This window comes from Scyliorhinus canicula, chromosome 17, assembly GCF_902713615.1.
Source record: "Scyliorhinus canicula chromosome 17, sScyCan1.1, whole genome shotgun sequence".
NCBI classification, from domain to species: Eukaryota; Metazoa; Chordata; class Chondrichthyes; order Carcharhiniformes; family Scyliorhinidae; genus Scyliorhinus; species Scyliorhinus canicula.
Window position 1 is genome coordinate 4791640 of NC_052162.1, and position 22362 is coordinate 4814001.

Below are 22362 nucleotides of genomic sequence, written 5' to 3' on the forward strand. Positions count from 1 at the left end.
TTTGAGGAGGTAACTAAGTGTGTAGATGAAGGTAGAGCAGTTGATGTCGTACACATGGATTTTAGTAAGGCGTTTGATAAGGTTCCCCATGGTCGGCTCATGAAGAAAGTAAGGAGGTGTGGGATAGAGGGAAATTTGGCCAATTGGATAAGTAACTGGCTATCACATAGAAGACAGAGGGTGGTGGTGGATGGAAAATTTTCAGACTGGAGACCAGTTACCAGCGGTGTACCACAGGGATCAGTGCTGGGTCCTCTGCTATTTGTGATTTTTATCAATGACTTGGAGGAGGGGGCTGAAGGGTGGGTCAGTAAATTTGCTGATGACACCAAGATTGGTGGAGTAGTGGATGAGGTGGAGGGCTGTTGTAGGCTACAAAGAGACATTGATAGGATGCTGAGCTGGGCTGAAAAATGGCAGATGGAGTTTAACCCTGATAAGTGCGAGGTGATTCATTTTGGTAGAAAATATTTGAATGCGGATTACAGGGTCAACGACAGGGTTGTGAGGAATGTGAAGGAGCAGAGAGATCTTGGGGTTCATGTCCACAGATCTCTGAAGGTTGCCACTCAAGTGGATAGAGCTGTGAAGAAGGCTTATAGTGTGTTCGCCTTTATTAACAGGGGGCTTGAGTTTAAGAGCCGTGGGGTTATGCTGCAACTATACATGACCCTGGTGAGACCACATTTGGAGTATTGTGTACAATTCTGGTCACCTCATAGAACATAGAACATAGAACATTACAGCGCAGTACAGGCCCTTCGGCCCTCGCTGTTGCGCCGTGAAACCATCGGAAGCCTATCTGACCTACACTATTCCATTTTCATCCATATGTCTATCCAGTGACCACTTAAATGCCCTTAAAGTTGGTGAGTCTACTACTGTTGCAGGCAGGGCGTTCCACACCCCTACTACTCTCTGAGTAAAGAAACTGCCTCTGACATCTGTCCTATATCTACCACCCCTAAATTTAAAGCTATGTCCCCTCGTGTTGGTCATCACTATCCGAGGAAAAAGACTCTCACTGTCCACCCTATCTAACCCTCTGACGATCTTATATGTCTCTATTAAGTCACCTCTTAGCCTTCTCCTCTCTAACGAAAACAACCTCAAGTCCCTGAGCCTTTCCTCATAAGACCTTCCCTCCATACCAGGCAACATCCTAGTAAATCGCCTCTGAACCCTTTCCAAAGCTTCCACATCCTTCCTATAATGTGGTGACCAGAACTGCACGCAGTACTCCAGGTGCGGCCGCACCAGAGTTATGTACAGCTGCAGCATGACCTCGTGGCTCCGAAACTCAATCCTCCTACTGATAAAGGCTAGCACACCATATGCCTTCTTAACAGCCCTATTAACCTGGGTGGCAACTTTCAAGGATTTATTTACCTGGATGCCGAGATCGCTCTGTTCATCTACACTACCAAGAATCTTGCCATTAGCCCAGTACTCTGCATTCCTGTTACTCCTTCCAAAGTGAACCACCTCACACTTTTCCGCATTAAACTCCATCTGCCACCTCTCAGCCCAGCTCTGCAGCTTATCTATGTCCCTCTGTAACCCATAACATCCTTCAGCACTATCCACAACTCCACTGACCTTCGTGTCATCTGCAAATTTACTAACCCATCCTTCTACACCCTCTTCCAGGTCATTTATAAAAATGACAAACAGCAGTGGCCCCAAAACAGATCCTTGCGGTACACCACTAGTAACTGAACTCCAGGATGAACATTTGCCATCAACCACCACCCTCTGTCTTCTTTCAGCTAGCCAATTACTGATCCAAACCGCTAAATCACCTTCAATCCCATACTTCCGTATTTTCTGCAATATCCTACCGTGGGGAACCTTATCATACGCCTTACTGAAATCCATATACACCACATCAACCACTTTACCCTCATCCACCTGTTTGGTCACCTTCTCAAAAAACTCAATAACGTTTGTGAGGCATGACCTACCCTTCACAAAAACATGTTGAGTATCGCTAATCAACTTGTTTCTTTCAAGATGATTATAAACCCTATCTCTTATAACCTTTTCCAACATTTTACCCACAACCGAAGTAAGGCTCACAGGTCTATAATTACCAGGGTTGTCTCTACTCCCCTTCTTGAACAAGGGGACAACATTTGCTATCCTCCAGTCTTCTGGCACTATTCCTGTCGACAAAGACGACATAAAGATCAAGGACAAAGGCTCTGCAATCTCCTCCCTGGCTTCCCAGAGAATCCTAGGATAAATCCCATCTGGCCCAGGGGACTTATCTAGTTTTACACTTTCCAAAATTGCTAACACCTCCTCCTTGTGAACCTCAATCCCATCTAGCCTGGTCGACTGAACCTGAGTGTTCTCCTCGACAACACTGTCTTTCTCCACTGTAAACACTGATGAAAAATATCCATTTAACGCTTCCCCTATCTCCTCTGATTCCACACACAACTTTCCACTACTATCCTTGATTGGCCCTAATCTTACTCTAGTCATTCTTTTGTTCCTGATATACCTATAGAAAGCCTTAGGGTTTTCCTTGATGCTATCCGCCAACGACTTTTCGTGTCCTCTCCTCGCTCTTCTTAACTCTCCCTTTAGGTCCTTCCTGGCTAACTTGTAACTCTCAAGTGCCCGAACTGAGCCTTCATGTCTCATCCTAACATAAGCCTTCTTCTTCCTCTTGACAAGTGCTTCAACTTCCTTAGTAAACCACGGTTCCCTTGCTCGACAACTTCCTCCCTGCCTGACAGGTACATACTTATCAAGGACACGCAGTAGCTGTTCCTTGAAAAAGCTCCACATTTCGATTGTACCCATCCCCTGCAGTTTCCTTCCCCATCCTATACATCCTAAATCTTGACGAATAGCATCATAATTGCCTTTCCCCCAGCTATAATTCTTGCCTTGCGGTATATACCTATCCCTGCCCATTGCTAAAGTAAACATAACCGAGTTGTGATCACTATCACCAAAGTGCTCACCTACATCTAAATCTAACACCTGGCCGGGTTCTTTACCCAGTACCAAATCCAATGTGGCCTCGCCCCTTGTTGGCCTGTCTACATACTGTGTCAGAAAACCCTCCTGCACACACTGCACAAAAACTGACCCATCTATAGTACTCGAACTATAGTATTTCCAGTCAATATTTGGAAAGTTATAGGAAGTATGTGGAAGCATTGGAAAGGGTGCAAAGGAGATTTACAAGGATGCTGCCTGGTGTGCAGGCTAGGTTTTATGAGGAAATGTTGAGGGAGCTAGGGCTTTTCTCTTTGGAGCGGAGGAGGATGAGAGGCGACTTAATAGAGGCTTATAAGATGATGAGGGGGGATAGATAGAGTGGGCATTCAGAGACTATTTCCTCGGGTGAATGTAGCTGTTACAAGGGGGCATAACTATAAGATTCAGGGTGGGAGAAATGGGAGGGATATCCGAGGTAGGTTCTTTATTCAGAGTGGTCAGGGTGTGGAATGGACTGCCTGTTGTGATAGTGGAGTCGGACACTTTAGGAACTTTCAAGCGGTTATTGGATAGGCACATGGAGCACACCAGAATAACAGGGAGTGGGATAGCTTGATCTTGGTTTCGGACAATGTGTGGCACAACATCGAGGGCCGAAGGGCCTGTTCTGTGTTGTAGTGTTCTATGTTCATAGGGTCGGTGCAGAGTCAATGGGCCGAATGGCCTCCTTCTGCACAACAGGGATTCTATGATGAAGAGCAGCTTGGCAGGGAGAGGGAGTGCAGGAACCAATCTGCCCCGGCTGAGTGGTAAACATCACACCAGGATCAGAGCAACACACTGACAGGATGTTGTTCCACTCACCTCGAAGTTTCTGGTTTCTGGTGAGCACCTTATGCGCGACACACCTGGCTTTGGCGTCGGCATGATTTCCCGCTGATGTGAAGCAAGATCGGAGCGCCTGACAGGATGCTGGCGGGTATGGGATGTGATTGTCGCTGGCTGGGTCAGCATTTATACCAGTCCCAAGCTTCCCTTCATTTCACACAGCATTTGAGAGTTAACCACTGCGGATCTGGAGTCACATGTAGACCAGATCAGGTAAGAATAATAGGTTTCCTTCCCCTGTAGGACATTAGTGAAGCAGGTGGGTATTTACGACAATGGTTTATGGTCATCATTAGGCCTCTAATTCCAGATCTTTATTGAATTCAAATTTCACTATCTGCCGTGGGGGGATTCGAACCCGGGAATCCAGAGGATGACCCCGGGTCTCTGGGTTACTAGTCCAGTGACAATACCATTATGCCACTGCCTCCCAATGTTAGAGATGCAAATTGCATTCGCACCACCCGCCTACAGGAACAGCGATCCGCCATGAACCCTCCATTGGCAGAGCTGCAACGTGGTTTTATAGCCATGGGTTTCTGACTTAAAGCCACCCAGCAGACTCACTGCGCCTTTAGCGTCTGAAGTTTATAATCAAATGAAAGAGCCAAGGGCAGCAAATTACTCACTGACTTAAAAATGTCATCTCTACCTCACCCGATGCGAAGAGCCACGCCTGGAGACACTAAATTAAAAGAGGGTTTCAGGGTCAGGATCTGTGCTTGTACCTGCGCACATGGCCAGACTTCCACTTTTTCCTGAAAAGAATGAGGTACAATGGTGTATCGCTGATTTTAAACGAACACATCACCATGTGCACTCTTCCCTGGATCTCTCACTCACTGCAAAATGGCACCTTTCAATTCAAGGAACAAAGAACAAAGAAAATTACAGCACAGGAACAGGCCCTTCGGCCCTCCCAGCCTGCGCCGATCCAGATCCTTTATCTAAACCTGTCTCCTATTTTCCAAGGTCTACTTCTCTCTGTTCCCCACCCGTTCATATACCTGTCTAGATGCCTCTTAAATGATGCTATCGTGCCCGCCTCTACCACCTCCGCTGGTAAAGCTTTTCAGGCACCCACCACACTCTGCGTAAAAAACTTTCCACGCACATCTCCCTTAAACTTTCCCCCTCTCACCTTGAAATCGTGACCCCTTGTAACTGACACCCCCACTCTTGGGAAAAGCTTGTTGCTATCCACCTTGTCCATACCTCTCATAATTTTGTAGACCTCAATCAGGTCCCCCCTCAACCTGCGTCTTTCCAACAGGTGATCATCTCCATGCAGTGATGCAGTGTAAGAGGACCAAGCATCATCGACATTACTGTGAATGTCACCAATCTGTGCGTGACTTTGTAACGAAAAGATGCGAAGTGAATTGACTTCAAACACGTTTACATGTGAACATCTGAAATACTCCCCCCCCCCCCCCCCCCCCCCCCCCCCCCCCCCCCCACTCCCCTAGGAAAGCTGCCTGGCTTTGGTGAGCAGGGGTTTGGGGGTTAATCGAGAATTTTAAATCAGATTCATCATTATTTTTTTTTAAAGGCTTTTAAAGGCGCCATGGTATTAAAGCTTATGATCTAAGATGGATAGATGAAGTTGAGATGCAGATGACCCAAAATCTAATTGAATGAAGAAACAGATTTGAGGGGCTGAATGGCCTTCTCCTGTTCAAATGTTGACCATGTCACACACATGCAACACACACGGTTTCCAGTCAAATATCTGAGCGGCACAGACTCCTTACCTGATGCGCTGGTGGCTTGAGATCGACAATCACCAACAATGATCTGTAAACTGTTGACAGAAATCCAAGCTTGCTGCCCCCGGTTCAGGTTTTTCACAAACCTTTGAATATTACAGAGCGAGTGCGTTAATCACTGAGCCGTTGCCATTGCTAAAACAATCCAAAAACTAGTTCCGCTGCCCTTATCCCTCTCCGCTGACCGGTATCTGCTTCAAAGGCTTACCCACGATCCCTTTAAAAAGGTGCAACTGTTGGCCATCCTATGGTAAATATTCCCTGCTCCAACTGCGCAAAAGGAAATATACCAAATGATTCAACTCAAACTGGAACACCAGTCACTTCGGTGTTCCTGTTGATAGGAAGTGTTATTACCCAAGGGGTTGGATACTCCGGAACCCCACCCGTGTGTTTCCCGGCGGCGCCCCACTTGCTGGTGGTGGGATTCTAAATTCCCGCTGCTTGGCAATGGGGTTTCCCATTGAAGCCGCCCCACGTCGCCGGGGGTGCGCTGCTGATGGGAACAGAGAAACATAATGGCCGGAGAATTCCAGCCAAGGACCGTGATAGGATCACCATTGCCATTTTTAGAAATAATTTGGTCTTGGGAATCTGGAGTATAACATCCAAATTGGTGAACGATGACAACTCAGTGGGGGTGTGGGGGGGGGAGTAGTCTCGTTAGTTATGAGTGAGAAAGACTGCAACAAATTGCAAGAAGATTTTCTAAATCTTGCAGAATGGACACGTAATTGGCAACCAAACTTCAATCTGTGTAGCAATGCTCACCGGGGGGGGGGGGGGGGGGGGGGAGTGCATGCTCCTAAATTGGACAGGGGCAGAAAGGGATGTGGGTAGCACAGATTCACAAACTATTAAGAGTAGCAACACAGGTTAACAAATCATTAAAAATTGTTCACAAATCACTGAGATTTATTTCCACAGGTATAGAATTGAAAAGCAGAGAAGTAATGTTTGAAACTGTATAAAACCTTGGTTTGACCAAACTTAGGGAACAATGCTCAACTCCACTCTCCATATTTTAGAGCAGGGAGTATACATTTACAATGATAAAACTGCAACTGAGAAGGTACAATGATCAGAAAAGACTGAACAGCCTGTGGATCCCTTTTCCCCCGAGCAGTGAGCTGGCGGAGTTCTTTAAGATTTTGAAAGGGTTTGATAAGAAAATATTTCCACTTCCGGGAAATTCAAAACTTGGCCCATAAATAGAAGATGGTTATTAATAAATCCGATGGGAATTCCAGGAGGAACGTCTTTACCTCGAGATAACGATTAGCTTAGCTTATTAACTGGAAACAGTTCAGGTGAATAGAATTAATGCATTGAACGGAAGTGACCTCGGCTCAACTATCTTCAGCTGCCTCATCAATGGTATAGCCTCCATTATCAGGTCAGAAATGATGGCACAATGTTCAACGCCATTTGTGACTCTTCAGAGACTGAAGTCATCCATGTCCAAATGCAACAAGACCTGGACAATATCCAGGCTGATAAATGGCAAGTAACATTAGCACCACACAAGTGCCAGGCAATGACCATCTCCTACAAGAGAGGATCTTATCATTTCCCTTGATATTCAATGGCATTACCATTGAATCCCCCACAATCAACATCCTGGGGGCTACCATTGATCGGAAACTGAACTGGACCAGCCATATTAATACTGTGGCTACCAGGGCAGGTCAAAGGCTAGGAATGCTACGGCGAGTACCTCACCTCCTGACCCCCCAAAGCTTGTTCATCATCTACTAGGCACAAGTCAGGAGTGTAATGGAATACTCTCCACCTGCCTGGATGAGTGCAGCTCCAACAACACTCAAGAAGCTCAACACCATCCAGGACAAAGTGTCCATTTGATTGTCACCCTGTCTACCACTTTAAACATTCACCGCTCTACCAGCGATGCTTAGTGGCAGCCGTGTGTACCATCTACAAGATGCACAGCAGCAACTCATCAAGGCTCCTTTGACAGCACCTTCTAAACCCATGACCTCTAGTCTACCATCTAGAAGGACAAGGACAGCACAACATGACAACCCCACCACCTGGAGGTTCCCTTCCAAATTACGCACCATCCTGACTTAGAAATATATCACCGTTCCTTCACTCTCGCTGGGTCAAAATCCTGGAACTCCCTCCCTAACAGCACTGTGGGTGTACTTACACAACACGGACTGCAGCAGTTCAAGAGACAACTCACCACCACCTTTCGAAGGGCAATTTAGGGATAGGCAATAAATTCTGGCCTAGGCAGCGATACCCGTGTTGTTTTAAAGAATTGTTTAAAAATGTGACAGAGAAATATACTAATAGCTGAAGGGAGGAGATTCAAATGGATCATAAACACTGGCCTAGGTCCTGTACGTTCTTGGTGATGAAAGGCATTATATAAATCAAAGTTGTTGCTGTTGCCACTGAATCAGTTTTTTCGGTAAACAATTGAATGTCTTGTAGGTTTCACGAGTATTTGGAAAAATGTATATCGTCATTGCACCTTCAGCTGAAAAAGACTCGGTTCCTTCCAACAACATTTCCATGTCAGCAATATTGCAAGAAAAAAGACAAAACAGACAACATTGTGTATATTCACAGGGCCATAGTCCAGCCACGATGGAGGCAGAAAGATCATGTGATACTTGGTTATTAGGTAATGAGATTCGGCAGTACATCTGAAGGCGATGCAGGAAATTCTCGGAGGCCCAGGGTAGAACTGAAACTGACCGTTTCTCTGCGTTCTCTTCCTCACTCAATAACTTCCTCATCACTCTTGACGCCGGCTCAGGAAATACTCTCCAATAGCACAGAAGACCAGATGAGCGAGTATGAGGAAAAGGTGGTCCATGGTGGGGTGCACAGTGGCAAAGTGGTTAACATTGTTGCTTTTCAGTTCCAGGGTCCCAGGTTCGATTCTCGACTTGGGTTACCGTGCGGAGTCTGCACGTTCTCTCCGTGTCTGCGTGGGTTTCCTCCGGGTGCTCCGGTTTCCTCCCACAGTCGAACGATGTGTAGGTTAGGTGGATTGGCCATGCTAAATTGCCCTTAGCATCCAAAAAGGATTGGTGGGGTTACTGGGATAAGATGGAGGTGTGGGCTTGGGTAGGATGCTCCTTCTCGGAGCTGGTGCAGACTCGATGGACCAAACGGCCTCCTTCTACACTGTAAATTCTATGATCAATGTCCACCAGATCCCTCGTCATCCTATTGCCATCTGACACCAGTTAAACAATTAATTGCAATGAAACAAATCCCAAATGTAACCACACACTTAACCAACGTGAATAGATTTGCTGCTGTCAGTGGGTGGCCCACTTGTCTCTGATTCGGGAGCACGAGGGGTTCCAATGCTTACCCTGGAAATGTGAGGACATGACCCACGGCGACAGTCCCAGCGAAATGCTCAGAGAGGCCGGCACTGTCAGAGGTGCGTCTTCCAAATGAGATGTTTAACAAAAGCTGCGCCTCCCCTCTCAAGTGGATGTAAAGGATCCTGTGGCACTATTTCAAAGATGGGTGTGGAGGGGGGGGGGGGGGGGCTGTTCACTCGAACAACAGCATCGAAGCTACATAACTCTACATCAGTACTGGTGAGCAGCCAGGTTTGAGATGGGATTACAGTTCAACGTTGGAAACTTATACCAAAGGAGGTCATTTAGTTACAAATTCATTCAATCGGTCGAGATAATCACCAAGGCAGAATTGTCATCGGTTTCTCCTGACTCTGAATTCAGGTTCACATTTGGGCCCTTTGTGGAAATAACATTCAATCTCAATAAGAAGCTTCAATCCAGCTCAACATCATAGAGCTGAATCACAGCCAACAAATATCTGAGAGTTTGTATAAAGGATGGAGAGAAATCACTCTGGCTGTTTTCAATAATACTGAAGGAGTTCCAAATTCCACATCATCAGTCAAATGGATTAAGAAAATAAGCAGCTCAAGTTCTCCGGTAACATGCTAAATTTCACTGCAAGTCTCTTGTGCAGCTATATCTCAGTGACCTTCCTCCACCTTCACTCATAATTGATACCTAATTGGATCATCTGTTACTGCTGCAGTGGCACTAATTCTGACTGCTCCCCCACCCCTGCAGTATGTGCTGTGGAAATCAGTTTGACGGAGGGGGTTGAGCTGTTACGGTAAGGGCAACAATTTACACCCCCACCCACCTCGCATCCCCTCCCCCACCCTGTGATTAGAATATAGCCACATGGAGAGATTGCTGCGAGTGCAAATCGCCGAGATGCAGCTGAAGGGACATAACGGGGAAACACTTGATTGGAAAAAGCCACACTTACCATTGACCTTCACCATCCTCATGCATTAACTGTACCACATCGCCACTTTTAATTAACAGTTCTTCAGAATCTTGGTTTTTACCATCCGTGCGAGCTCTGTATCTCCCAGGGGACTGAAAGCATAATCAAAAATCCATTTACAAAAATATTAAAATTACCGCAAATCGAAGGAACTCATTGCATCTCTCAGACACCCATCAATCACTTCACAACAACAACACCTTTCATTTATATAGCACCTTTAATGTAACAAGACTGTTGAGGACTCCCAGGGGAAACTCCCTCCCGACTGTATACCAATGTGTTGCCACTCTGTTGTGTCTGTCCTATTGGTGGGACAGGACTTACACAGGGCTGGTGATAGTGGTGTCTGGGATGTTGTTATCTGGAAGGTATGATTCCGGCAATAGTTCTGAAGGCTTGTGCTCCAGAACTTGCTGCACCCCCAGCCAAGCTGTTCCAGTACAGCTGCAACATTGGCATCTACCGGGCAATGTGGATAATTGCCCGGGTGTGTCCTGTACACAAAACACAGGAAATATCTGACGCAGCCAATCACCACCCTGTTAGTCTACTCTCAATCATCACTAAAATGATGTAAGGAATCATCAATAGGGCTATGAAACAGCACTTACTCAGCAATAATTTGCTCACGGGCACTCAGTTTGGGTTCCACCTGGATCACTCCTGACCTCATTACAGCCTTGGTTCAACCGTGGACAAAGAGCTGAATGCCAAAGGTGAGGTGCCCTTGACATCAAGGCAGCATTTGACCGAGTGTGGCATCAAGGAGCCCGAGCTAAACTGGAGTCAAGGGGAAAACTCTCCGCTGGTTGGAGTCATTCCTGGCACAAAGGATGATGGCTGTGGTGGTTCGAGGTCCCAGAACATCACTGTGGGAGTTCTTCAGGGTAATGTCCTAGGTCCAACCATCTTCAGCTCCCTTTATCAATGATGTTCCCTTCCAACATAGGGTCAGATGTGGAGTTGATTATTGATGACTGCATGATGTTCAGCACCATTCTCGACTCCTCAGACACTGAAGCAGTCCACGCGCAAATGCAGCTAGATCTGGACAATATCCATTCGCGCCACACAAATGCCAGACAATGATCATCTCCTACGTGAGAGAATCAAGCCATTGCCCCATGACATTCAATGGCATTACCATACTGAGGCTCCCACTATCAATATCTTGGGCGTTATCATTGACCAGAAACTAGACTAGCCACATAAACAATGTGGCTACAAGAAAAGGTCGAAGGCTGGGAATCCTGCAGCGAGTAACTCACCTTCTGACTCCCCAAAGACTGTCCACCATCTACAAGGCACAAGTCAGGAGTGTAATGGAACATTCTCCACTTGCCTGGATGAGTGCAGCTCCAACAACACTCAAGAAGCTCAACACCATCCTGGACAAGGCAGCCTGCTTGATTGACACCCCTTCCACAAACATTCACTCCCTCCACCACTGAAGCACATTAGCAGCCGTGTGGACCATCTACAATCTGCACGACAAGGACTCACCGAGGTTCCTTAGACAACACTCTCCAATCCATGATCACCACCATCTAGAAAGGTAAGGGTAGCAGATACATGGGAACACCACCAAGGTTTCCCTCCAAGACAAACGTTACTGACTTGGAAATATATCAACATTCCATCACTGTCACTGGGACAAAGTCCTGGAATTCCCTCCCTAAGAGCACTGTGTGTGTACCTACACCGCATGGACTCCAGGGGTTCAAGGCAGCACCTCACCACCATCTCCTCAAGGGTAATTAGGGACGGGCAGTAAATGCTGATCTAGCCAGTGATGTCCGCATCCTGTAAAAATAGATTAAAAAGGACTTCCATTGGTGACTATGAGGTGAACGGTCGCATACCAGGTGGCTCTCACCCAGGGATTCGGTATTTGCCCCTTTTTACCTGTTTCACAGGTGTTGTTTGGAGGGAAAAGTGATGCAGGTTGAAAGGTTTAGTTTCTCCTCCAGCGTGTGATGTCTGGAGTTATAACACGAGGAATATAGGATGTAATTAAAAAGGAAAATGGAATGTTAGTGATTATTGCAAAAGGACTGTGTCTAAAAAGTAGAGAAGTGTTGTTGAAATTTTATGATGGATGGATTTGTTTATTGTCACGTGTGCCGAGGTACAATGAAAAGTATTGTTCTGCGTACAGTCCAGACAGATCATTCTATACATGAAAAACATAGGACATGTGATAAATACACAATGTAAATACATAGACACAGACATCGGGTGAAGCATACAGTGTGTAGTATTACTCAGTAGAGAAGATGTGTGGAGAGATCAGTTCAGTCCATAAGAGGGTCATTCAAGAGTCTGGTAACAGTGGGAGGAAGCTGTTTTTAAAGAACAAAGAACAAAGAAAAGTACAGCACAGGAACAGGCCGTTCGGCCCTCCAAGCCTGTGCCGACCATGCTGCCCGTCTAAACTAAAATCTTCTACACTTCCTGAGTCCGTATCCCTCTATTCCCATCCTATTCATGTATTTGTCAAGATGCCCCTTAAATGTCACTATCGTCCCTGCTTCCACCACCTCCTCCGGCAGCGAGTTCCAAGCACCCACTACCCTCTGTGTAAAAAACTTGCCTCGTACAACTTCTCTAAACCTTGCCATTCGCACATTAAACTTAAGCCCCCTGGTAATTGACCCCTCTACCCTGGGGAAAAGCCTCTGACTATCCACTCTGTCTATGCCCCTCATAATTTTGTAGATGTCTATCAGGTCACCCCTCAACCTCTGTCGTTCCAGTGAGAACAAACCAAGTTTATTCAGCCGCTCCTCATAGCTAATGCCCTCCATACCAGGCAACATCCTGGTAAATCTCTTCTGCACCCTCTCTAAAGCCTCCACATCCTTCTGGTAGTGTGGCGACCAGAATTGAACACTATACTCCAAGTGTGGCCTAATTAAGGTTTTATACAGCTACAACATGACTTGCCAATTCTTATACTCAATGCCTCGGCCAATGAAGGCAAGCATGCCGTATGACTTCTTGACTACCTTCTCCACCTATGTTGCCCCTTTCAGTGACCTGTGGACCTGTACACCTAGATCGCTCTGACTTTCAATACTCTTAAGGGGTCTACCATTCACTGTATATTCCCTACCTGCATTAGACCTGCCAAAATGCATTACCTCACAACAGTTTTGTAACTATTCATGCGTGTTCTCAGACTTTTGTATCTCCTGCCCAATGGAAGAAGTTGGAAGAGTGAATAAGCCGGGTGGGGCGGGGTCTATGATTATGCTGTCCGCTTTCCCCAGGCAGCGGGAGGTGTAGATAGAGTCAATGGATGGGAGGTGGGTTCGTATGATGGACTGGGCTGTGTTCACGACTCTCTGTAGTTTCTTGCGGTCTTGGGCCGAGCAGTTGCCATACCAGGCCGTGATGCAGCCAGATAGGATGCTTTCTATGGTGCATCTGTAAAAAGAGTCAGTGTGGATAAACCGAATTTCCTCAGTTTCCTGAGAAAATATAGGCGCTGTTTGCTTTCTTGGTCGTAGCATCGACATGGTGGACCAGGACAGATTGTTGGTGATGTGCACACCATGTTTGGAGCATTGTGTCCAGTTTTGGTCTCCTTATTTGAGAAAGGATGTGGTGGCATTGGAGGCAGTTCAGAGGTGATTTACAAGATTGATTCCGGGGATAAAGGAGTTGCCGTATGAGGAGAGATTAAACAGTTTGGGTTTGTACTTGCTGGGGTTTAGAAGAATGAGAGGGGGTATGATCGAGGTGTATAAAATACTAAAAGGGATTGATAAAATAAACATAGACCAAATGTTCCCCCTTGTGGGGCAATCTAGAATGAGAGGTTACAGATATAGGTTGAGAGGCGGTAGATTTAGAAATGAGATGAGGAGGAACTACTTCTCTCAGAGGGTGGTGAATTTTTGGAACTCACTGCCCCATAGTGTAATGGAGTCTGAAGCGTTAAATGGTTTCAAGAAGGAGATAGATATTTTTTTAATGGGTTAAAGGGACATGGGGAACAGGTGGGGAGGTGGATTTGAGACCAGGAAGAGATCAGCCGTGATCTTATTGAATGGCGGAGGTTCAAAAGGCTGAATTACCGACTTCTGCTCCTAATTTTTATGTCCCTGTGAGGGACAAATGGAATTGAGGGTCCTCTCCTGTCTTTGAACGCCCTCGTGTCGCAGGAGGGGAGAAAATGGCGGAGGCCCCTGTGTCGTTGTTGCCCTATCAGTGGACAACTGAGAAGCTGGGCGAATTCCTAATGGAGGAGTTTAAGAAACAGGGACAAGCAGTCTCTGATGACCTGGCAAGTGTGACGGAGCTGACACTGGCACCCGTTCGCCTCACTTTGGACAGGGTGGAACAATGGCTGGAGGTACAGGGCTCGACGATTTGGATAGTGGAGGAGAAGGTCACAGAGCATAGTGATCGCATTGCCTCTTTGGAGGAGGGGGAGGTGCCGAAGTTGGCGGTGAGGTAGAGGATATTGAAGGCCAAAGCCGATGACCTGGAGAATCGCTCCGGATGCCAGAATTTGAGGATCTTTGGGCTGCGGGAGGGCAGCCACATGGAGGGAATTGGCTCCGCCTAAGGCTTCGGCATGGTGGGAGGATTTGTTGAAATTCCTGCATTTGGAAAAGATCAAGTATGCGATTAGGGGATTGGAGGAGGGGTTTTACTCGTGGTGGCTGCTGTTCATTACCTTCTTTACGGAGCTGGTCGCCGTCAGCAATTGGGGAGGGTGGTTAGGGTAGGGAGGGGTCCTGGGTAAATACAGGGAGGGAAGGGCTCAGTTGTGGGGATATTTTCACAAAAACTGTATAAATTTGTTTGACCATTTTGTATGTGATAATTCAAAATTTTCTGAATAAAAAAAAAAAATATATTTTTTTTTAATTTAGTGTACTCAATTTTTTCCAATTAAGGGGCAATTTAGCGTGGCCAATTCGCCTTGCCTGCACATCTTTGGGTTGTGGGGGCAAAACCCACACAAGCACGGGGAGAATGTGCAAACTCCACACGGACAGTGACCCAGAGCCGGGATCGAACCTGGGACCTCAGCGCCGTGAGGCAGCAGTGCTAACCCACTGTGCCACCGTGCTGCCTTTGAATAAAGATATTTTTTTAAAAATTGAGTGAAGTAAAGACATCCCAAAGTGCTTCACAGGAGTGTTAATCGAACCTGATTTGACACCGAGCTACGAAAGGGAATATTGGGACAGGTGAGCAAACTGTTGGTCAAACAGGAAGTGAGAGCGAGGAGTGAGAGCGAGAGGTGGAGAGGTTTCGAGGGGGGAATTCCAGAGGTTAAGATCCGGGCAGCTAAAGACACGGCTGAAAACGACAGAGCGATTTAATCCGGGATTTCATAAAATGCTCAATTGCTTTCTCGTTCTATTTCAAGGTGCTGACAACCTGTGAAGTAACCTGGGGATTTCCCGAGAGAGGCAATAGGGAACCCTCTACTGCGTTAAACAATTAAGTGCAGCAACCATTTTTATGCACAGCAAGATCCCACAAACAGGTGAAGGAGCAGCAAATCTGTTTCTTTTCTACCATTGGTTGAGGGAGGAATGCTGGCCAGGACAGCTGGAGACTTTGTCTCGTCATGGGTAACTCCTCACCTAAAGGGGAATAACTCTGACTTTGCAGCATTGCCTCAGGAGAGCCTGCCTTCTGAAACAGTCCCAGAAACCTGTTGACACAAAGGTGTGACTGCTAGCAATGTGACCAAAGACTGGAATCTCAACCCAGGTCTTTAGCCCAGTTTCTGAAATATGATTTGAACCCACAACCTTCTGACTCAGAGATGAGAGTGTTACCAACTGCACCACAGCTGACAGCGGCTGTGTTTGTAGTGGCTGAGGTGTTTCTTACCTCATTAGTATAGCTGCTATACGTGGAGTAAACCACACACAGTCTAAACAAAACAAATCTACACAATTCCCAGCATTTACTCAATACAAACACATTCTAATTGGAATCTCTCGGGAGTACGATTAGAAACATAAATTTCCCAACCAGCCACATTAGTCAGTCAGTGACCCGGAGAGAGGGATTCACCCAGGAGCTGCTCCTCGTTCTAGGTTGCGTTCAGGAAAATTCAAAAAATTATCTCAAATACAGGAGAAGCTCGGGGTTTGCGGAGTTCCAAACAGCAGTAATTTTGTTTTTGCTAATTAGAACATGTTTGTCCTGAATCTCAACCCAGGTACCGTCTGGAATTATTTTGCTTAAACTGTGTGGTTTATTCCACATATAAAAGCAATAAAATCCCAATAACCTTTGCAAAATCTTGTTAAATCAATCGGTCGCTGTTCCTTAGCAAGGGACTTGTCAAAACGAGTTGAACAGTGAATTTAGGAGAATGGTAATCGTTGCAGTAAATATTTTTTTATTCATTTATGGAAAGTGGGCATCGCTGGCGAGGCCAGCATTTATTAATATGGCTAGGGCAGTTCAGTTTCTGATCAATGGTAACCCCCAGGATGTTGATTGTGGGAGATTCAGCTATGGTAATACAGTAGTCCCCCGTTATACCGCGCTCCGCAATACCGCGGTTCGCAATATACCGCGGGGGGGCTGATGGACCCCAACTGTCAGTTGTGTCAATTTCAGCGGCCGGCTGATTATTTCAGTGAGAGCAGCTTCCCTCTCTGGATCAAAGTGAGCCGGCCGCTGAAATTGACACTGCCGGCTGCTCTCTCCCTCCAATCAGAAACATTAAAACTTAAAAGTTGGATTGGAGGGAGCGAGCAGCGGGCAGTGTCAATTTCAGCGGCCGGCTCACTTTGATCCAGAGAGGGAAGCTGCTCTCACTGAAATAATCAGCCGGCCGCTGAAATTGACACTGCCGAGGGGGGGGGGCGGGTGTTGGGGGGGGGGGGGAGAAGAGGGGGGGCGGGTGTTGGGGGGGGGAGAAGAGGGGGGGCAGGTGTTTGGGGGGGGGGGGAGAAGAGGATCGCAAGATGGTGAGGTTTTTGCACTGAATTGATCCCTTAAGTGATGCTGTTTGGAGCTCCTTGGTCCTGATAGGGTCATCCATGACAGCAAGGTTGGTGTTGGGGGGGGGGGGGGGGGGGAGAAGAGAGGGGGCGGGTGTTGGGGGGGGAGAGGAGGGGGGCGGGTGTGGGGGAGACCCCCCCTGGGGGTGTGGGGGAGAGAGGGTGGACCTGCGGGTGTTGGGGGAGAGAGGAGGGCCCTGCGGGTGTTGGGGGGGGAAGAGGAGGGGGGCGGGTGTTGGGGGGGGAGAGGAGGGGGGCGGGTGTTGGGGGGGGGAGAGGAGGGGGGCGGGTGTTGGGGGGGGGAGAGGAGGGGGCGGGTGTTGGGGGGGAGAGGAGGGGGGCGGGTGTTGGGGGGGGAGAGGAGGGGGGCGGGGGGTGGAGGGGGGCGGGTGTTGGGGGGAGAGGAGGGGGGCGGGTGTTGGGGGGAGAGGAGGGGGGCGGGTGTTGGGGGGAGAGGAGGGGGGCGGGTGTTGGGGGGGAGAGGAGGGGGGCGGGTGTTGGGGGGGAGAGGAGGGGGGCGGGTGTTGGGAGGGGAGAGGAGGGGGGCGGGTGTTGGGGGGGGAGAGGAGGGGGGCGGGTGTTGGGGGGGAAGAGGAGGGGGGCGGGTGTTGGGGGGGGAGAGGAGGGGGGCGGGTGTTGGGGGAGAGGAGGGGGGCGGGTGTTGGGGGGGAGAGGAGGGGGGCGGGTGTTGGGGGGGAGAGGAGGGGGGCGGGTGTTGGGGGGGAGAGGAGGGGGGCGGGTGGTGGGGGGGGGAGGAGGGGTGTGGGGGGGGGAGAGGAGGGGGGCGGGTGTTGGGGGGAGAGGAGGGGGGCGGGTGTTGGGGGGAGAGGAGGGGGGCGGGTGTTGGGAGGGGAGAGGAGGGGGCCGGGTGTGGGGGGGGAGAGGAAGGGTGTGGGGGGGGAGAGGAGGGGGGTGTGGGGGGGGAGAGGAGGGGGGTGTGGGGGGGGAGAGGAGGGGGGCGGGTGTTGGGGGGGGACGGGTGTGGGGGAGGACCCCCACCCCTGGGAATGTGGGGGAGAGAGGGGGGCCCTGCGGGTGTTGCGGGAGAGAGGGGGGTCCTGCGGGTGTTGGGGGGGGGAGAGGTGGGGGGGCGGGTGTTGGGGGGAGCAGGTGTGGGGGAGACCCCCCTGTGGGTGTGGGGGAGACCCCCCTGGGGGTGTGGGGGAGAGAGGGTGGACCTGCGGGTGTTGGGGGAGAGAGGAGGGCCCTGCGGGTGTTGGGGGAGAGAGGGGGGCCCTGCGGGTGTTGGGGGACGGGGAGGAGAGGGGGGGGAGGGGGCGAGCCGGAGGGTGTGGGGAGGGGGCGAGCGGAGGGTGTGGGGAGGGGGCGAGCCGGAGGGTGTGGGGGGTCAGGGGGCAAGCTGGATGCTGTGGGGGAGAGCAGGAGGGTGTGGGGGAGAGGGGGAGAGGGAGCGAGCCAGAAGGTGTGGGAGGAGAGGGGGCGAGCTGGACGCTGTGGGGGAGAGCAGGAGGGTGTGGGGGAGAGGGGGAGAGGGAGCGAGCCGGAGGGTGTGGGGGAGAGGGGGAGAGGGAGCGAGCCGGAAGGTGTGGGGGGAGAGGGGGAGAGCTGGACGCTGTGGGGGGAGAGGGGGCGAGCCGGAGGGTGTGGGGAGGGGGCGAGCCGGAGGATGTGGAGGGAGAGGGGGCGAGCCGGAGGGTGTGGGGGGAGAGGGGGCGAGCCGGAGGGTGTTGGGGGGGAGAGGGGTCTAGTTGGAGGATGTGGGGGGAGAGGGGGCGAGCCGGAGGGTGTTGGGGGGGAGAGGGGGCGAGCCGGAGGGTGTGGGGGGAGAGGGGTCTAGTTGGAGGATGTGGGGGGAGAGGGGGCAAGCCGGAGAAAGAAAAAGAAATTGACACTGCCGGCTGCTCTCTCCCTCCAATCAGAAACATTAAAACTTAAAAGTTGGATTGGAGGGAGAGAGCAGCGGGCAGTGTCAATTTCAGCGGCCGGCTGATGGTTTCAGTGAGAGAGCAGCTTCCCTCTCCGGATCAAAGTGAGCCGGCCGCTGAAATTTTAATTGGATCCACGATGGGGGTTTTAAATTTATTTAAAAATCTATGCTAGCGCTTCCCATTGTGAGTCTACGGGGGCAGACCTCTCCCCCCGCCCCCCCGTAGACTCTCAATGGGAAGCGCTAGCATAGATTTTTAAATAAATTTAAAACCCCCATCGTGGATATCCGCGGCTCGGTTGCAACGCGGGTGGCTGTCTTGGACCCCAACACCCGCGTTATAAAGGGGGACTACTGTACCACTGAATGTCAAGGGGCGATGGTTAGATCCTCTCTTGGAGGAGATGATCATTGCCTGGCACTTGTGTGGCGCGAATGTAACTTACCACTTGTCAGCCCAAGACTGGATATTGTCCAGGTCTTGCTGCATTTGGACATGGACTGCTTCAGTATCTGAGGAGTCGCGAATGGTGCTGAACATTGTGCAGTCATCCGCAAACATCCCCACTTCTGACCTTATTACGGAAGGGAGGTGATTGATGATGCAGCTGAAGATAGTTGGGCCTAGGACATTTTTTGTAGCATTTGAATACATGGCTTGCTGGGCCATTTCAGAGTCAACCACATTGCTGTGGATCTGAACTCACATTCCTTTTTTTTAAATATAAATTTAGAGTACCCAATTCATTTTTTAAATTAAGGGGCAATTTAGCGTGGCCAATCTACCTACCCTGCACATCTTTGGATTGTGGGGGCGAAACCCACACAAACACGGGGGGAATGTGCAAACTCTACACGGACAGTGACCCCGAGCCGGGATCGAAATTGGGACCTCGACGCCGTGAGACAGCAGTGCTAACCACTGTGCCACCGTGCTGCCCCGGGTCTCTGGATTGCTAGTTCAGCGACAATACCACTATCCCACCGCCTTCTAAAAGCCCACGGTGTTAAGGGTAAGATCCTGGCATGGATAGAGGATTGGCAGACTGGCAGAAGGTAGAGAGTGGGGATAAAGGGGTCTTTTTCAGGATGGCAGCCGGTGACTAGTGGTGTGCCTCAGGGGTCTGTGCTGGGACCACAGCCATTCACAATATACATTAATGATCTGGAAGAAGAAACTGAAGGCACTGTTGCTACGTTTGCAGATGATACAAAGCTGTCGAGGGACAGGTAGTATTGAGGAAGCAAGGGGGCTGCAGAAGGATTTGGACAGGCTAGGAGAGTGGGCAATGAAGTGGCAAATTAAATACAATGTGGAAAAGTGTGAGGTTATGCACTTTGGAAGGAGGAATCCAGGCATAGACTATTTTCTAAATGGGCAAATGCTTAGGAAATCAGAAGCACAAAGGGACTTGGGAGTCCTTGTTCATGATTCTTGGAAGGTTAATGTGCAGGTTCAGTCGGTAGTTAAGAAGGCAAATGCAATGTCAGCATTCATGTCAAGAGGCTAGAATACAAGACCAGGGATGTACTTCTGAGGCTGTATAAGGCTCTGGTCAGATCCCATTTGGAGTATTGTGAGCAGTTTTGGGCCCCGTATCCAAGGAAGGATGTGTTGGCCTTGGAAAGGCCAGAGGAGGTTCACAAGAATGATCCCTGGAATGAAGAACTTGTCATATGAGGAACGGTTGAGGACTCTGGGTCAGTACTCGTTGGAGTTTAGAAGGATGAGGTGGGGTCTTATTGAAACTTACAGGACACTGCGAGGCCTGGATATAGTGGACGTGGAGAGGATGTTTCCACTTGTAGGAAAAACTAGAACCAGAGGACACCATCTCAGATTAAAATGACGATCCTTTAAAACAGAGATGAGGAGGAATTTCTTCAGCCAGAGGGTGGTGAATCTGTGGAACTCTTTGCTGCAGAAGGCTGTGGAGGCCAAATAACTGAGTGCCTTTAAGACAGAGATAGATAGGTTCTTGATTAATAAGGGGATCAGGGGTTATGGGGAGAAGGCAGGAGAATGGGGATGAGAAAAATATCAGCCATGATTGCATGGCGGAGCAGACTCGATGGGCCGAGTGGCCTAATTCTGCTCCTGTGTCTGATGGTCTTACATCGGCTGATTCGGTTGGAAATCTGGCCCGTGGCAGCGTGGATAGCAACAAGCTTTCTCCAAGAGTGGGGGTGTCAATTACAAGGGGTCGCGATTTCAAGGTGAGAGGGGGAAAGTTTAAGGGAGATGTGCGTGGAAAGTCTTTTACGCAGAGGGTGGTGGGTGCCTGGAATGCTTTGCCAGCGGAGGTGGTAGAGGCGGGCACGATAGCATCATTTAAGATGCATCTAGACAGATATATGAACAGGCGGGGAACAGAGGGAAGTAGATCCTTGGAAAATAGGCAACAGGTTTAGATAAAGGATCTGGATCGGCGCAGGCTGGGAGGGCCGAAGGGCCTGTTCCTGTGCTGTAATTTTCTTTGTTATTTTTTTCTTTGTTCAATGGCCAAATAGCCAATCCAGTAGAGGCCTCTCAGTAAGTTTGGACTTATAAGTGATTAGCTTCATGACAAGGAAAGACACAAGGCTGGGAGGGAAGGGTCACGTGACAGCTGATGAACAAAACCTATTTCAGACTGATCATGGTTAGAAGATTCGTGGATTTTAAAAACAAACATCTGACATTCAGGTCATACATGTGAAAGAGTGACTGACCAGTTGGTTAATGTCCTCCTCTTCCGTGTCATTATTACTGGACCAGCCGTCATTTCCCTCTGAAGCTTCAGCATAGTGGAAATTTCCAGCCCAGTCTGGGAGAAAATAGACACAAGTGTTAGATCAGGTCTTCTTATTGCAATCTTATACTTCCTGTGAAAGAGGGATACAGCAGCGTTTACAATACAGAGAGTGGACGTTCAAATCACACTGTGACATTTTGACAATCGGCACTTTTCAAACCTGGAAATAAAACAAGAAAAGAAGAAAGCAATTAAAGTTCAGGAGGCCCGAGAAGATAAGCTAAACTATACTTACTTAGTTAACATAAAGTAAAGGCCGTAACGTAGCTTACAGCTCACAGGTCCCAATCAGGACTACCAACGGGCCGGTCCCATTCTCAGCCGGCTTTAAAGGGCGAGTTTGCAAGCCCTGCTGAGCGGCCCCCCACCCACTCGCGGGCGAGCTGGTATTTTACGTGTCCCACGGGGAGATCAATCGATCAATCACATGAGGGTTATTATGGAAACCCACCACATTTTCCAGGTCTGGCCGACATGTGACTCCAGACCCACAAGTAACGTGGCTGACGCGTAACTGTCCTCCAACGTGCTAGCCACATACAATGGTTCACGAAGACAGCTCGCCATCACCTTTTCCAGGAACTAGGATAGGCAATAAATGTTAGCCCTTCCCAGTGACACCAAAATATCAACAGTGAATAATCACAAAAATTAATAAAATTAACCATTGTTGCCAATATTTTTGCCAAAGGTGTATGTTGTTAGCCTTCAAGTTTCCTTTTCAAAGGAGGATTTATTAATAGGTAAAT

General features: G+C 49.0%; 1 protein-coding gene across 3 annotated transcripts in view; it reads right to left on the reverse strand.

The window, feature by feature from the left end:
• Window positions 1–22362, reverse strand: part of mcf2a (MCF.2 cell line derived transforming sequence a) — a 212208-nt gene that overhangs the window by 12434 nt on the left and 177412 nt on the right. For all 3 annotated transcript variants that reach the window (XM_038775496.1, XM_038775498.1, XM_038775497.1), the window contains 3 exons: window positions 21531–21625; window positions 9918–10030; window positions 5601–5701 (listed from right to left, as the gene is read on the reverse strand). In XM_038775496.1, the coding sequence (XP_038631424.1) occupies window positions 5601–5701; window positions 9918–10030; window positions 21531–21625 (309 nt within the window). The remainder of the gene's footprint in view (window positions 1–5600; window positions 5702–9917; window positions 10031–21530; window positions 21626–22362) is intronic.